The following is a 14649-nucleotide window of genomic DNA, read 5'->3' on the forward strand; positions in this document are numbered from 1 at the left end:
GAGCAGCAAGTAGCAACTTTATCAGCAGAGCAGTGGGGAGGACAATACGTTCTTTGTTTGCAATGTAATTATATTTTACACTCAATTATAACGTAGTAAAAGTCAGTTAGCACGACTGTAAGAGTGAAGGCCGGTTTCTTCACGGCAGCTGAGTGCAATGGACGTTTGGAAATGTTGGAAGAAGGAAAAAATGAAGCAGAAGAAGAAAAAAAAAGCATGGTAGAAGTAAAGATTTGCAGCTGTGCAAAACTCAGCGGCCTCAAACCGAATCTTCTGCAGCGAGCGGGCAGAAAAAGGGGGAAGAGACCAAAAGAAGAAGGAGCGCTTCCTGCCATGAAGGGCGCCACCGCTCCCCTCTGATGTTCAATGAGAAACAAATGAGCTGACCGTGAAAAGCGGGCCGCACGAGGAGGCCCTGAAGTGAGTTCCCCCAGTGATGCGGTGCCTTCACTGGCACAGAGCCCCCCCCCTCCGGTCTGCGGGACGACCACCACCATCAACGCTCGGAAACGCCAACGACAGAACTAGTGAAAGGTCTCGCAGCGGCGTGGGAAACACCGTTATGTCCGAACAGCGGGAGGCATCGACGTGGAGGGATGAGCGGATAGCCGGTAGATGTTTCCATGGCAACCATTGCTCTCTTTTGATGAAGCAGTAATCCAGCAGGGGACGGAAACTGAGAGACAATATGGCCACTGGCATTTGAGAATTTTAGAACCTGTGTGTGTGTGTGAGTGTGTGTGTGTGTGTGTGTGTGTGTGTGTGTGTGTGTGTGTGTGTGTGTGTGTGTGAGTGTGTGTGGTAAACAGCATTTAATCTGATTCAGACAGTCTAAACTTTTTGCCGCGAGGCTTTTTACGTCTCAGTTATTTTAAGAGTTGTCTGGCGGCCCGACTCAATACATCAGTCACGGGCCGAGAGGAGTGAATGGAACTAGAAGGGAAAATAAGTACATCATGTGACGAACAAAAGCCACAAATGAAGAACCGCGCACTCCTTCAAGAGGAGGAACACACGCAATATTTCATGTTTCAAGTTCACCAGAATGTGTGAGGCGAGCTGTTCGATGGCGGTGAACCTCGGAGTAGAGCGTCTTCAAACCTTTAAAGGCGCGGGTTTTACGTAACGGCCCTACGGCCAGGAGCAGGCCAAGCTGACACAGTTTCTCATTCAATTCAATTCCCTTATAGAAGTATTTCCTAAATCTACACACACACACACACACCACAGTCCTCAGTGGTAGATTTGAAGGGAAAGTTACCCCGGAATCTATTTCGCAGATGCCCGACAACCTGCCATTTGGAGGCCGAGGAGTCGTATTAATACAGGATTCATCTCCACTGGGCTGCAGCTCTTTTTCCAAATGTGATACCTTCACTGTAAACACATTGAGGTTTTTCAGGGAACTATGGAATATTTTGCCACGTCATTTGCCAAAGACATGATTGATAACTTGCTCTAACTGATGCCAACTTCAGGTTATAGTTTTAACTCAATTCCCCAGATTCTTTTGACCAAATAACTCTACAGCCTCTGTATTTAGTGCAGCTCAGCATGCTAACATGCTCCACTAAGATATATATAGATCGATAGATCGACAGATAGATCATTAAATAGAAAGTGAGACACATGGATAGATTGATTGGTAGAGAGATTGAGAAAAAGATATAGATAGAAATTGATAGTGATCTCAATCGACAGTATTACACCAGGAAGTGATAATTAAGACATTGTTTCCCCTTGAGGCAACTGTGCACTGTAGTAAGTGTTAACAAATATGACAGACATCGTTTGAAGTGTAATTTTAAACTCAAAGTGATACTTGGTGCTTCCACGAATGAATAACGTGAACCTCTCAGTTCTATTGATCCCAATATAGAGGCATCAAGCTTAATACATATGCAAGATGCATCTAACAGAGTCAAAACATACACACGGTACTATTTACATGCATGACTCAATGACTCAATACAGTGCACACACACACACACACACACACACACACACACACACGTGCAGTAGGTAAACTTTGTTGAGCGGATGGCATGTTCTCTTACATTTGTGTGTTTGTGTGTCACATCACGACACATTATTGTTATTTAAATCAGTACACACGCAGGAGATGTTTCACTCTCCGATGGTTTACATCCGTGCAGGAACAGCTGATAAACCTCATCTACATAGATATTTAGGTATCTTAGTCAGCAATTGAACATAATGAAGAAACCGGTGGCCGTATTCGGGCTGTGGCCACTCCACATGTGTCCTATGGCGCCCTCTCCTGAGTAATACTTGCAAACACACAAGAGAAGCTGGTTTTCATCTTTTTTTAATGTACTTACACAGAAATAACAAACAAGCACAAAAAAAGCCAGACAAATCAAGAACAAAAGACAGAACTGTTATGTAAAAAAACACAGCAGTGAACATATTAGGTGTTCACATACATATTATATAAATAAGCCTATAAATACAAAGTAATAATAATAATAAAAACATCTATATACAAGTCGGGTATTCTGTATAGTACAAAGAAAGAAATGAATATACATGGACTGATGATTATCTGCGTTATGTGCTTGTAAAGCATAGTATACAAACAGTGTGTGGGATTTATTATCACATAAAAAAAAGAATCGGCAAAAATAATTTACATTTACTTCAGTATTTCAGTATTTGCATTTTCGAAAAATCACGAATCACCACATACTTAAAAGTTCATGTAGAAATACAATTATTTAATACGTAACAAAATATAAAACGTGGCTCTGTACATTCATGTGGGATTTATACATATGCAGATTGAAACGCGCGGGTCTCAGATCGTTTGCCAGCTTCCTCTCCGTCTGGGTAAGAATCTCATGCTGAGCTGTTCGGTCTGCTGCTGATGCTCAACGGGCTGCTGGGAGAGGTTGTTGGTCTGCGGGAGGCGGTCCAGGGTCAAGCCCTCATGGGGGCAAACCGAGTACCGGGAGAGCAGCGTTACCAGGATGGACTTCATCATCACCATGGCGATGTGCTTGCCAACGCAGGCGCGCGGGCCCGAACCGAACGGCTGGAAGTAACGGCGAGGAGCCTGAGGAGGGGGGGGGGGGGGGGTTAAAACACCTCAGCACTCAATTTCTAAAGAAGTATTGGTCAATTACATCAATATTTACTGTGTACAGTATTATTTATAAAAAGTTGGACTCTTATATAGTAGTAGCCTATAGTATAATATAGAATATAGTATATTCTATATCATATTAAAATGGTCAGTTTTTGATAGCAGCGTCGGTGAAGCCTGATTGGTGCGAGACATTATAACGTGTCTCTGCCTCCCACCTCAAACCAGTGAGAAAAGCAAGGAGGAAAAAAATGCATAAAATCTAAAATATCCCCAAAATATTCAAACGACCCATCGCTCATAACAGAAAGCTCAATGAAAAAAGAAAAGTCTTAACAAGTTGATTGCACAACCCTCAATTTGACCTAAAAAAACGTCTACTTACATTTTTCTCAAAGTTCTCCAGACTGAATTCATCGGGTTTGAGGAAAAACTCTGTCCTGTGCATGCGGCCGGTGTTCAGGATGATATTCGTGCCCTTCGGCACCCTGTAGCCCTCTATGACGTCGTCGGACAGGGCTCGGCGCATGCTGAAGTCCACCACGGGGTGGAAGCGCAGGGCCTCGTTGATGAAGCGCTCCAGCACCTGCAGCCTCTGGAGGTCCCCGTTCTGCAGCGGCCTCTCGCCTGCAGCGGCACGAACACAAGTGAGACACGCGGGCCGCGGGCGGCTCTCTGCCACGTGTGACCGGCGCCGCGGCTCCTCACCTGAAACGGTGTCTATCTCACGGAGCAGCTTGAACTCCACATCTGGATTCTGCTTGAGGAGCAGCAGCATGAAGAAGAGGCTGACGGACAGAGTGTCCGGTGCCGCGATCACCATCTCCAGCACGCACTGCCGGACGTTCTCCGCAGACAGTTCGCCGTGGTTCTGCAAACACACACACACACACACACACACACACACACACACACACACACACACACACACACACACGACGACGTTGATACCACAAGATGACTTGTGATGTGCGGCTCGGAGGAAGCGCTGAACCTCCTTTTTAAACAAAGAACCCTAAATGACAAAAGCTCCAGCAGTGAGACTGACCTGTGCAAATATGAGCTCTGCGGTGAAGTTGATGTTGTCCAGTTTCTCCGCCTTCTCCACCTCTCGCCTCTTCTGCTCCACCAGGATCTCTATGGCGTCTTGCAGCTCCTGGCTGTGAAACCACAGACAAAATAACTTGAATAATTTGAAATAATAATCGAAACGAAGATGCGCGCCGATGCGAGTTGCAGAGGGACTCACGCTGCTCTCTTGTGCCTTTGATGAATCCACCCCAATTTAAAGTAAACGTCTGGTTTGATCAGCACCGTCTGCCACGTGTCAAAATACTTGTGGATCTTCAGAAGCAGCTTTTTTTCTGGACGCAAAAGAGAAAAAAAAACAGTCTCAATAACCGACCCAAGGGTCCCGACATATCTGACTTTTGTTAACTTGCATCAGGAACAGGTGGAGGGTTGCATGAATGCCGACTGACCATCGAAAGGTACGCCCAGAAAGAGTCGATTGGAGATGTCGACCACGGTGCAGCGGAGCAAGTTGAGGACGTCCACGTGGCCGAAAACGTCCAGCTCGTCCAGGTGGTTCTGGGTGGAGGAGACGCTGACCTCCACCGTCTGCTGCAAGCCCGGACCTGTCAGGGCTGACGCACAAAAGACGAAAAAGTCTACGTGACTTGAGTGCAAATCGGGTGTCTAAATGCAACCGCTGGACCGAGCGGCCAGTCGGGCGTTACCTTTGGTGTAGTAGGTGCGTATCTTTTTCCACAGAGTCACGTTGTTGTTGAATATGATGCCCCTCTCGTTCATGCCCATGCAGCTGAGTCCTTGCTTGCTCCCAAAGCGTGAGGTATAATGTCCGTTCTTCAGCACGTGGTGCACAGCCGACGCCCTGCAACAAGAGTAGAAAACCAGTGGTACCTGGATCATCGATCTACACCCGGATCCTGGACTCTACTCCTCAGCACGGAGGTGAACCGACCTGCTGAGTATGAGCGTCTCCTCGCCGTCGATCCACACTCTCACGATGTCTCCGTACTTGTTGTTGTAGTAGTTGCTGGCGGTTCCTAAACCAGTCCAGATGAATCTCGCGTAGGACAGGAGTGGGCCCAGGCCCAGACAGAAACAAGGCCCTACGCAAACGACAACGACTGCGTGTTCAGCTCACGTGAACTTCAGCCACGAGTTTAGACCGGCAACAGAGAGCAAAGAGAGAGGAAGCCTTTGAACCTACCCGGCGCGGCCTGCTTGTCCGTGCGGTTCCACGCGGCCAGCAGCAGACAGACCAGCAGGATCAGGGTCCTGGTTGCCACGGAGATGCCCGGGGATCCCACCGCAGTGGCGTTGGGAGACACGGAGACCAGGTCCGCCACGATGGTCTCCAAACCAACAGGAGTCATGGTCCGGTCGCAGGCGGAGATCAGATCCATAAGAAAAGGCCGGTTGACATGAAAGTGCTCCGAGCCGTCTGGGGTTCCTCTTTATACGCAGGCTGGGCTGGTTGCGAGCCAGGTCAGGGTAATGCAAAAGCCACAACAGTGGAGGAAAATGGTAAACAATACACTCGTAACCTTGAGGCGTTGGATTCGCGCCCGTGTCCTTGAGCGTAGAGGACGCGGTTCGGCGGGGGTGCGTGTTGTGGAGTCCGATCCAGCGGGTTCATGGGTCCTATTTGACATTTTGATGATGAGAAGTTTTTCTCTCCCTTTGAACATGAGAAGAATCAGAGCGGAGGAGCACCTGGCCTGTGAGATCCAAATGGGTTGTTGTTGATATTGTTATTGCAGCTTTATCTCTCTAGCAAAAATATAATTCTCAGCTTTTTACATAACTACTTCAGTGTTTTTTGTTTCTTCTACGAAAGGAAGGAAAAGGAAAAGATTTGTATATTTAGTGGTGTTTTAAAGTCTATATATTGGAGCTTTTTGAACTATTTGTATTTGCAATTACTCTAAGATTTCCCCATCAGACCACCAGTAGATGGAGACTACTGCAACATGATGAAGTTATGAAGAGAAAATCCGACCGTTACACAACAGTTCTTCAGCTGCTCACCTGCCTCAAAGGTGGAGGGACTTAAAATGCTGTGATTAAAACTCAAAGGCAGACTTTTTCAATGCCTGGAGACTTTGACTTATTATCAGGCCCCAGATTGATGATTTCAGCATTTCTTTTGAAATATCGTGCTTACATCCCGACATATCTTTATTATGTTTATCGTTTTTGGAGGACTCACAAGTTGTGCCTTTCTTAACATATCTTACACTTATGTATCTGTCAACACGAAGCTTCTTGATAAAGCTTTCTTCAAAAATACATCTTTTTAAAAACAGAAATATATCATTTGTACAGCACATTGTTTGCTACATTTATTCATTTAATAATACGTCTATTTATTGCCTTCTATGAACCCTGTTTACAAACCTCGACTTAATTTTAAGCAAGCGGTTATATATTTTATTTCATTTCGCAATGGCCACAGAGCCAAATCCCGTTGGCTTGTGCCTTTGTTCCATGATCTCATTCCGCATTAAGCGACTCTGTGAATTCACCCACCGCCCACACGAGTCCAAGAATGCGCGTAGTTCAACTGGCCGACTGTGCGCCGAGGCCCTGAGTGATGGCTTGGACCTCGATTGTCCTGCATGATTAGGCAGAGGCAACACAGACCCCCCCCCCCCCACACACCCCCATCCCCCTGCCATGTGAAAAACAGCAGTGGATGTAACCTCGTCTCTGTGCTCTGCTCCGTGGTCAACCACATCTTTGTCTCCACCACATGTGGAGGCGGTTGTTCCCAAGTGAACAAAGGAGATTAACAGAAGGCCGGAGGAAAGTGGTTAAATGTCACAACACGTATGACGATGTCCGATTTGAAGAATTCCTCCTTGACGTGCAACATGCTGGTAAAAGTGAGTGGAGGTGATCTCAGGCCACAATATTCACTTTATGTGACCTGCCTGAGAACCAGTGAGTAACTTATCTCCCAATTCAGACTGCGATTGTGGTTGGAAAGAGAAAAGAGGAGAGGTTTGGTGGGAGGACGACGCCGGCTGTCCTTGGCCTGCAGCGGCGGGACGGACGTGGTCCTTTCAGCCCGGTGGTGAGAAGGGAGATAAGACGGCCTCATCAAGCAGCTGCTCCTCAAGCAGGGATTGCCTGAATCACACGATTCATTTAGATATCCGTGCAAGAAGCGGCCGCGTTCCTCTTCCTTTTTGCTCCCGGTCTCCACTGGTCGAGCCGATGGTGCAGCGAACAAAAGGCAACAAAAAGGAGCCGCCGTACTTCTGCTGGAGCAATACGAGCTGTCCAACATCTTATGAGTGACCTACAGCCTGGGGAGTTTACACGATGCAGGCCCCAATCTAACACTAGTGTCGCTCTCGCTCCCTCTGAGTGTGTGTGTGTGTGTGTGTAAAAGTAAGACGAGGCATAACACGGCTGCGAGAGCAAGTAGGTCAGGCTCACATCTGGCACTGCTCCACATCAGCAGAGACGCGTATTAACTTCGCTTATTGAACTACTGAGGTGATTAAAGAAAAGCTCCCCGTCCCAGCAGAGGCCGCCTAGAAGTGCGGTTTCTGTGGTGTGTGTCACTTTTCTTGCCGTTCGAAGCGATGGAAATGGGTCATTGATGCAGTTGGTGGAAGGACGCTTTGAGGATGTGGCGAGGACTGTCGCCGGGGGGGGGGGGAAGAGGAAAGGAGGATACATGAAGAGGAGGGAGGCATGAAGACACTCAATGGAAACCATGTCCAACGCTTGTTGTCATGTATTCCTTTCCATTCAATTTGATTGGTCCTGGCGCAATAATAATGAATGATAATAATATGAATGTGTGTCAACGTTAACAGCGAGCAGTCAGTTCGTCTGCTGTAATGCGTGCTCCCGTTGTGTTATGTGAGTGCTTTTGTGCGCGTGTTTATGATGTCACTCGGCCCACGGCGCTCCAGTAGAATGGGTTGTCCTGAATATAAATCGGGTGACTGAACAGGCGGGGGTTTCTTCCCAGACCAACCCAGAAAGATTGTGCAATGCCCACTCCTACATTACTGGTTTGCATGTGCACACACACACACACACACACACACACACACACACACATATACACAACCCCTTCTCCACTTGGCGAACAACACAACGAGCACTTTGCCAGTCTGTCCTCAGATCGACCACCCAGTCGGACACTGAAGCTGACTGGACTGTATCTGGAGCTTTCACATAATCTGGATGGGACCTTGAACTTCAGCAAAGGACGTCCTTCCCGTTGGTTTGGTTTGATTTAGTTTGATTTGTTTAGTTTTTTTTTCCGGAGACGGGACCTTCTGTTTTCTGGCTCTTGGCCCTTTACATTCACTGCACTGGGATTTCCGGGCCCGCTGTGAATGCCAAAGTCGACGCGCGAGCCTCAGACCAGAGGAGGCGAAGTGGTGACCATGTGGATCCCGACCCCCAGCATGACCCTCCCGCAGCGCCTGGTGCTCTACGGGACGTGTGCCGTGGCGCTGTTGAACTCCGTGGGCCTTCTGGTGCTCTTGGTCCAGCAGAATCAGCAGCGCGCCCTGCTGGAGCGGACGGAGACCAAGCTGACGGAGGTGGAGCAGAGCTCGGTGGTGGAGTTCCTCCAGGAGGTGCCCAGAGGAGCGGCGGGGCTGAGGGCCGGCGCCGGGGAACACCAGCAGAACCAGTATCAATACCAGTACTCCAGGAATAAGAGAAGTGAGGCGCTGGAGAAGGAGGTGCAGCAGGAGGACGGACAGGAGGAGGCCGCTCAGCAGGAGGCCAGTCAGGAGGTGGGAGAGGAAGCAGAGAGGAAGACGAAGCACGAGATGAAGCACAAGCACCAACACGGACAGAGCTACCACAAGGCACACGTGCAGGATGACATGATGATGATGATGACTTACTCCATGGTCCCGGTGAGACGATGTTCCTTTATACAACAGAGAAATAATGAGGAGGGGAGATTTATCTGGGGGGTTTTGGACTGGAAACTGTGGAAACTGTAACGCTCCAGCACCAAACAAAGCAATGTTTTGACCTGACCGTGAGATCTTTTTCTCCTTAGATCAAATTGTTGATTGACATTTGCAACAGCACCAGGGGAGTCTGCATCGCTGGTACGTCTCATTTATATACTTCAAACAAGGTACTCGGCAGGCAAAGCTTCGCTTTTTTTAAATGATCAGTGTTCACAAAATGGCCAAAAGCTCGACCCAGGAGGCAAAGTAATAAGTGCAAGCTGATGTGGAAACAGAACCAGGGTGAGTGGGTGAGAGCAGGTGGGGGTGTGAGTTGGAGTTAGAACCCACGAAGGACCACCCGAACCATCAGCCTTTTTAAATCTCTAACATCCTACAAACCTTCTGTTGCAGGACCACCGGGGCCGCCTGGTAAGCAAATTTGTTTCTTTAAAATCAAGCCGTACTGTATGTCTCTCTTGTGGTTAAGTGACCCGTATTGTAGCTGAATGTGTTTTCCATTCATACCAATGGAGAGGACCTTTTTTTTTTGTGTGTGTTACTGTAGGATTACCCGGTTTGGACGGCCTTCCCGGCCACAATGGGACTGATGGCGTTCCCGGGCTGAATGGACTGCCGGGGGCTGATGGGAAAAGAGGAAAGAAAGGTAAGGAATGATTGGCACTGTATTCTGTCTTTACTCACCATCCATTTTATCGATGCCTCGAGCAACGCTGGCCTTTTTCGGTGAAGAACTACGGGTTCAAGGCCACGGACAAAGCGCTGAGTATAACCGGGGGTCAAAGATGCCAAAATATACAGAGAATCACACGCAGCCACTTAAAATGACGCACACACAAATGCACCGATGCAAACATACCAACGCGGTTTGATGTATCAAAATAACATCAGATTTCACAGGAAGCCAAAGGAAATGTTCATGGTTTTAACGCGGCTGAGTCTTTTGAGTCCACAAAGGCTGCTTTCCTCTCCAGGGGAGAAAGGGGAGCCGGGGGAAAAAGGAGAGCGCGGAGAGGCCGGTCTGCAAGGAGAGAAGGGACAACCGTCCAATGACGTCATCATTGAGGGCAAGTCGAGCTTTTCACTCACAGCCTTGAAAATGTTGGATCCCTAATATGAGATTATCTACAGATTGGCCAAAATATCGGACTAGAAAAAATTCCATCCAGAGGTTTTATATATGATCTTTTTCCTCTTTGCACAGGTCCTCCTGGGCCGCCAGGTCCGCCCGGGCCCCCGGGACCCCCTGGCCCTCAGGGGCCTTCCAGAACAAGGCACCACAGAGCCAACCTTCAGGCTGCTCACACTCTGGGTGGGAGGTCTTTGTTGACCGTTATCAAACATATTACACAAGCAACCTGTTTACCCATGTGTGATTGGGAGTGAACACCGCCAGTAACGCCAAATGAAACGGTTTCCAACAGGACTTTTACAAGCGAATCCAAACGACGAAACCTCCTCTGTGAAGGAGGCTGTGAAACTACACCAGCAGCCCGCTAAGAACAACGGTGCGTGTTCAGAGAAGCGTGACGCGCGACGCTCGCCGTGATGCTCGCGTCTCAGCCTGGTGTCCCTTTGCTTCCTTTCCAGAGTGCCTGATTAAGTCTCTGATCAACCCCAGGAATGTGACAAAGATGGAGAACACGTTCGGCACGTGGATGAAGGACACCGCCCGGCTGAACGACGAGAGGATTTGGGTGGCGGAGCACTTTTCTGGTGGGCTGAGATTCGGATGTGTTCTTTTTTTTTTTAAGGGCCGCGAGAGCCGCGCTGAAGTCCCGCCTTTTTGCCTTTTTCTTGTTCTTCCCCAGGTCGCGTGGTGAAGGAGTATCAGAGCGCCGCCTCGCTGCAGAACAGCAGCAGCGCCGTGGACGTTAGAAAGTTCTACCAAGGCTGCGGCCACGCCGTCCACAACGGCTCCTTCTACTACCACATCGCCGGCACCTCCAGCATCGCCCGGTGAGCCCAAGAGCCGGCGAGGAGCCGGCGTCGCGTTCGCTCTGCTATCGCCTCCGGCCTCTCTGAATAACAGCCGCGTTTGTCCGCAGATTCGACCTCCTCACCAAGAGGCTTCACACGCTCACCATAGACAACGCGTTGCACCACAGCCTGGCCTACCTGCTGCACAACTCCAAGACCTACTTCAAGCTGGCGGCGGACGAGAACGGCCTGTGGCTGATCTTCGCCTCCAGCGTGGACGAGGGCGTCACGGTGGCCCAGCTGGACCAGAAGACCTTCTCGGTCACGTCCTACATCAACACCACCTACCCGCGCACCAAGGCCGGCAACGCCTTCATCGCCTGCGGGGTCCTGTACGTCACCGACACCAAGGACACCAGGGTCACGTTCGCTTTCGACCTGCTGAAGGGGAAGCCGGTGAACGTGACCTTCGACCTGAGGCCCGCCGGCGGCGTCCTGGCGATGCTGTCCTACAGCCCGGAGGACAGACACCTGTACGTGTGGGACAACGGCTACGTCAGGCTCCACGTGGTGCACTTCACCTCTGACGAGTGACGGAGGGGACGTGGGACTGTTGAGCAGCGAGAGCCGGCGCCGACTGATCAATCCGCCTCTGGGAACTCGTCATATTTACATTTTTAAGATTTTTTTATCTTCCCGTAGAGCATCCCGTCACATCGGTTGTTAAAAATCTTTTTTCCGGTTTCCTTGTCAAACTGTTAAAGATAAATAATGCTGTATTTATATTCTATTGTACATGTGAGATTTGGGATTTACTAACGGCGTGTAAACTTTTTTTTTTTAAATTTTGTATCAAACTATTTAATTTGTATTGAACATCTAACTGCACCTGTTTGACCGTCTGTGTTGTGAGCTTTTAGTCTTCTATGTATTTGCATGATGTATTGTATGTATTTTCACATTGATGCACATGTTATCCTGTTATATTCCGTACATATTGACAATCCACCGGACCTTCGCGATGAAGCAGCATGACATCGGCTGGTCGCTCTTTCCTTCTCGACAGAAAATCACAACAAAAACAAAAACAACAGTGCCAAATCAGCCTGATGAAATAAAAAGAATTTATTCACTTTACAAAGGTAAAACTCTGACCATGACCTGTTCTCTCACACACCTCCAGGCTCAAGTGCCCTAGTAATGATGCTAGCGTCTACCCATTATATAGGCTTCTTTTGCATTATTTCATGCACACACATACACACCAGTAGGACCATTTTAAAACACTTAAGCTACATACAGTACACATAGGGGGCCGAAAGAGGGAGAGAAACACAAATCTCTTAATAAATACCATACACACACATAACAAAAGTTACAACTAATCCAGCTTGTATGATACAAACCAAAAATAAAGAAATGCTTTCATGTTTGTACAAGCTGTTGTGGTATTTTATATATATATATATATATAAATATGTATATATATATTCATATCATTTATATATTAAAACTATTTCAAATGTTGTACTACTAGGCCAGATAAAGCCAGACATTCATTTGTATACAACAGTTTCTTCTTTGATATTCTATTTATTTGAGATAAACCTTTTAGTTCTAGTGTCTCCAGAATTTGAGTGCAAATATCGATTTGTTAGTGATGAAACGGTAAAAACAACTAGCGAGGTCACTCACACACACGCACACACACGCACACACACGCACACACACGCACACACACACATACAGCAGACTGTGTTGCACGTCGCCCAGTCGGATACAGTAAAACCCCTCAAAGTAAAAGGCAATAAGTTAAAGAGGAATGCTCGGACGAAAATAAACCTACACAAAAATATAAATAATTTAAATAATGAAATTAAATTAATTTTAAAACAAGTTCAAGGATATTGTTGTGCAAAACCAGAAGTGAACCGCTGTGTTTCTGCTTCGGGTTCGGGCCAGACAGATGGAAACGTTAAAGTCACATTGACAGGAGTCAAATCTTCCGAACGGGAATGTTCTAGCAGGGAGTCGGCCGCGCACACACACACGCACACACACACACACACACACACACACACACACACACACACACATACAGAGGGCAGACATAGCAGAGTCAACACACACTGACACACACGCACACACACATACACACACACACATACACGCACACACACACACGCACACTTGGGGACAAAGCGAGCCGGATCGAGCCCAAACTAGGAGAGTGATTGACGGGCAGCCAGTGAAAGGGAGGGAAGGGAAGAGGGGGGGCAATGCACCATCTACTTCTCTGGACTGAGAGGAAGTGGGCAAATAGTCAGGTGGGGTCTTGGGGGGGGGGCATTGAAACAAAAAGCAGATTCCAACAACTCGATTCACACCGGAGACCACCGACTTAATAACAAAACCACAGCGCTGGTTACAGTAGATGCTAAGAGATTTCAGCCGTGGGCACAAAATGACGACAGTTACACACTTTTAAAGTTTTTGCTTGAGCACTTTTACAGAGCACTATCAATAGACCTGTGATTGCACCGCGGGACGAGAACAGGACATGCATAGCTTCCCTATGGACACACTCTAAGAGCAGAGACTCTTCAATAAAATTACAATGAATTTAGCTTTAAAATCAAGTATGATACCTTTTGCTCGAGACTTTGCCTTCAGCCTTCGGGGGAAAAAAATAAATAAAGAAACGCTTTCAGCCCCATTTCCCCCCCCATTGTCGATAATAATTTACATCAACAGTAAACCCATGAACACTCTGAAAGATGCCAAAAGGCCCGGAGGACTTTTGACTAACTCTTCCCCCTATCCATTAAACTCTCAATAGCAAGTGTAAGCTCTTTGTGTTTTTGTTCCGTTCCGTCTCTCTGGACCGTCCGGAGTGGAAGCCGGCGTTACAGGACGTCCACCAAGCTGCTGGGGATGTTGTAGCGGTCGGGCAGCACCCTCATCTTCAGCGTGCCGTCCGCTCCGCAGGTGAAGATGCGGTTGCCGGGCCGCGTTTCCACCTTCATGACACCGTTGCCGATGTTGCGGAAGATGGACTGCTTGGCATGCTCCGTGCTGAAAGAGTGCATGAGCCCGTGGCCGGCCAACTTCCACACCTGGAGACAGAGACAGAGAACACGTGTTGAGTTTCCTTTCCTTCTTTATTGTGCTAAGCCACCGCGATTTCTTAACTTAACAAGCATTAGGAGGACAGTTTTTTAATCCCACGTCTGATTCATCCGATCTCATGTTTTTTTTATACAGCTGCCGTTATCAGCTCAGCTGCGTTGATGTCACATTTTTCCGAATAAATCGAATGCAGCAACGCAATTTCGATGGCCAATAAAACTATATTTCTTTACTATATTACTATAATGCATTAAATAGTTAGGGTTTTTTCATCAATTCATAATGTGAATTACTAAAATTAAATTATATTTATATATATATTCAGCTTTATTTTACTTTGTTTTGTATGTTACTTTTATTATTGCTTGTTTGTTTCGCTTGGTTTTATAATTTCCTGTTTATTTATTAATTCTATATTATTCAATAGCATAAAGCGTCTTGAAACGTGTTATAGCCGACTTACTTTTCAGTGTTTGATACTTTATAATCCGTTTATGAATACTAACA

At 47.5% G+C, this 14649-nt stretch overlaps 3 protein-coding genes across 12 annotated transcripts in view; 1 reads left to right on the forward strand and 2 right to left on the reverse strand.

Moving 5' to 3' along the window:
- Nucleotides 1-2740: 2740 nt before the first annotated feature.
- On the reverse strand, nucleotides 2741-5652 carry cyp19a1a (cytochrome P450, family 19, subfamily A, polypeptide 1a). 2 transcript variants are annotated; one of them, XM_040167072.2, is made up of 9 exons: nucleotides 5343-5652; nucleotides 5091-5241; nucleotides 4846-5000; nucleotides 4588-4752; nucleotides 4356-4470; nucleotides 4155-4266; nucleotides 3815-3977; nucleotides 3492-3733; nucleotides 2741-3076 (listed from the first exon to the last, which is right to left on the reverse strand). In XM_040167072.2, exons 1-9 carry the CDS (start codon nucleotides 5536-5538, stop codon nucleotides 2819-2821), a joined length of 1557 nt encoding a protein of 518 aa, XP_040023006.1. In that variant the 5' UTR covers nucleotides 5539-5652; the 3' UTR covers nucleotides 2741-2818. The 2 variants fall into 2 exon arrangements, with proteins under 2 accessions (XP_040023006.1, XP_040022997.1); XM_040167063.2 differs by having other exon boundaries at nucleotides 3492-3977.
- Nucleotides 5653-8162: 2510 nt separating this feature from the next.
- gldn (gliomedin) lies at nucleotides 8163-12449 on the forward strand. Its single transcript, XM_040196946.2, has 10 exons — nucleotides 8163-9030; nucleotides 9180-9231; nucleotides 9487-9504; nucleotides 9641-9739; nucleotides 10068-10160; nucleotides 10298-10405; nucleotides 10518-10601; nucleotides 10684-10809; nucleotides 10905-11052; nucleotides 11142-12449. Exons 1-10 carry the CDS (start codon nucleotides 8497-8499, stop codon nucleotides 11605-11607), a joined length of 1728 nt encoding a protein of 575 aa, XP_040052880.2. The 5' UTR covers nucleotides 8163-8496; the 3' UTR covers nucleotides 11608-12449.
- Nucleotides 12119-14649, reverse strand: part of dmxl2 (Dmx-like 2) — a 33546-nt gene continuing 31015 nt past the window's right edge. For all 9 annotated transcript variants that reach the window (XM_078085566.1, XM_078085564.1, XM_078085560.1 and 6 more), the window contains one exon: nucleotides 12119-14129. In XM_078085566.1, coding sequence (XP_077941692.1) covers nucleotides 13920-14129 — 210 coding nt within the window. In that variant the 3' untranslated portion in view covers nucleotides 12119-13919. The remainder of the gene's footprint in view (nucleotides 14130-14649) is intronic.

The sequence above is a fragment of the Gasterosteus aculeatus genome, chromosome 12 (assembly GCF_964276395.1).
Source record: "Gasterosteus aculeatus chromosome 12, fGasAcu3.hap1.1, whole genome shotgun sequence".
Lineage (NCBI taxonomy): Eukaryota > Metazoa > Chordata > Actinopteri > Perciformes > Gasterosteidae > Gasterosteus > Gasterosteus aculeatus.

What these genes read in the sequence shown, in the direction of transcription:
- cyp19a1a (XM_040167063.2), bottom strand. Translation starts at nt 5,538, where the DNA reads ATGGATCTGATCTCCGCCTGCGACCGGACCATGACTCCTGTTGGTTTG. An exon ending in CAAAGGCACAAGAGAGCAGC is followed by an intron (nt 4,267 to 4,355) that starts GTGAGTCCCTCT and finishes GTGGTTTCACAG; the next exon opens with CCAGGAGCTGCAAGACGCCA. An exon ending in CAGAGCTCATATTTGCACAG is followed by an intron (nt 3,978 to 4,154) that starts GTCAGTCTCACT and finishes GTGTGTTTGCAG; the next exon opens with AACCACGGCGAACTGTCTGC.
- gldn (XM_040196946.2), top strand. Translation starts at nt 8,497, where the DNA reads ATGCCAAAGTCGACGCGCGAGCCTCAGACCAGAGGAGGCGAAGTGGTG. An exon ending in TGGGAAAAGAGGAAAGAAAG is followed by an intron (nt 9,740 to 10,067) that starts GTAAGGAATGAT and finishes TTTCCTCTCCAG; the next exon opens with GGGAGAAAGGGGAGCCGGGG. An exon ending in GGTGGCGGAGCACTTTTCTG is followed by an intron (nt 10,810 to 10,904) that starts GTGGGCTGAGAT and finishes GTTCTTCCCCAG; the next exon opens with GTCGCGTGGTGAAGGAGTAT.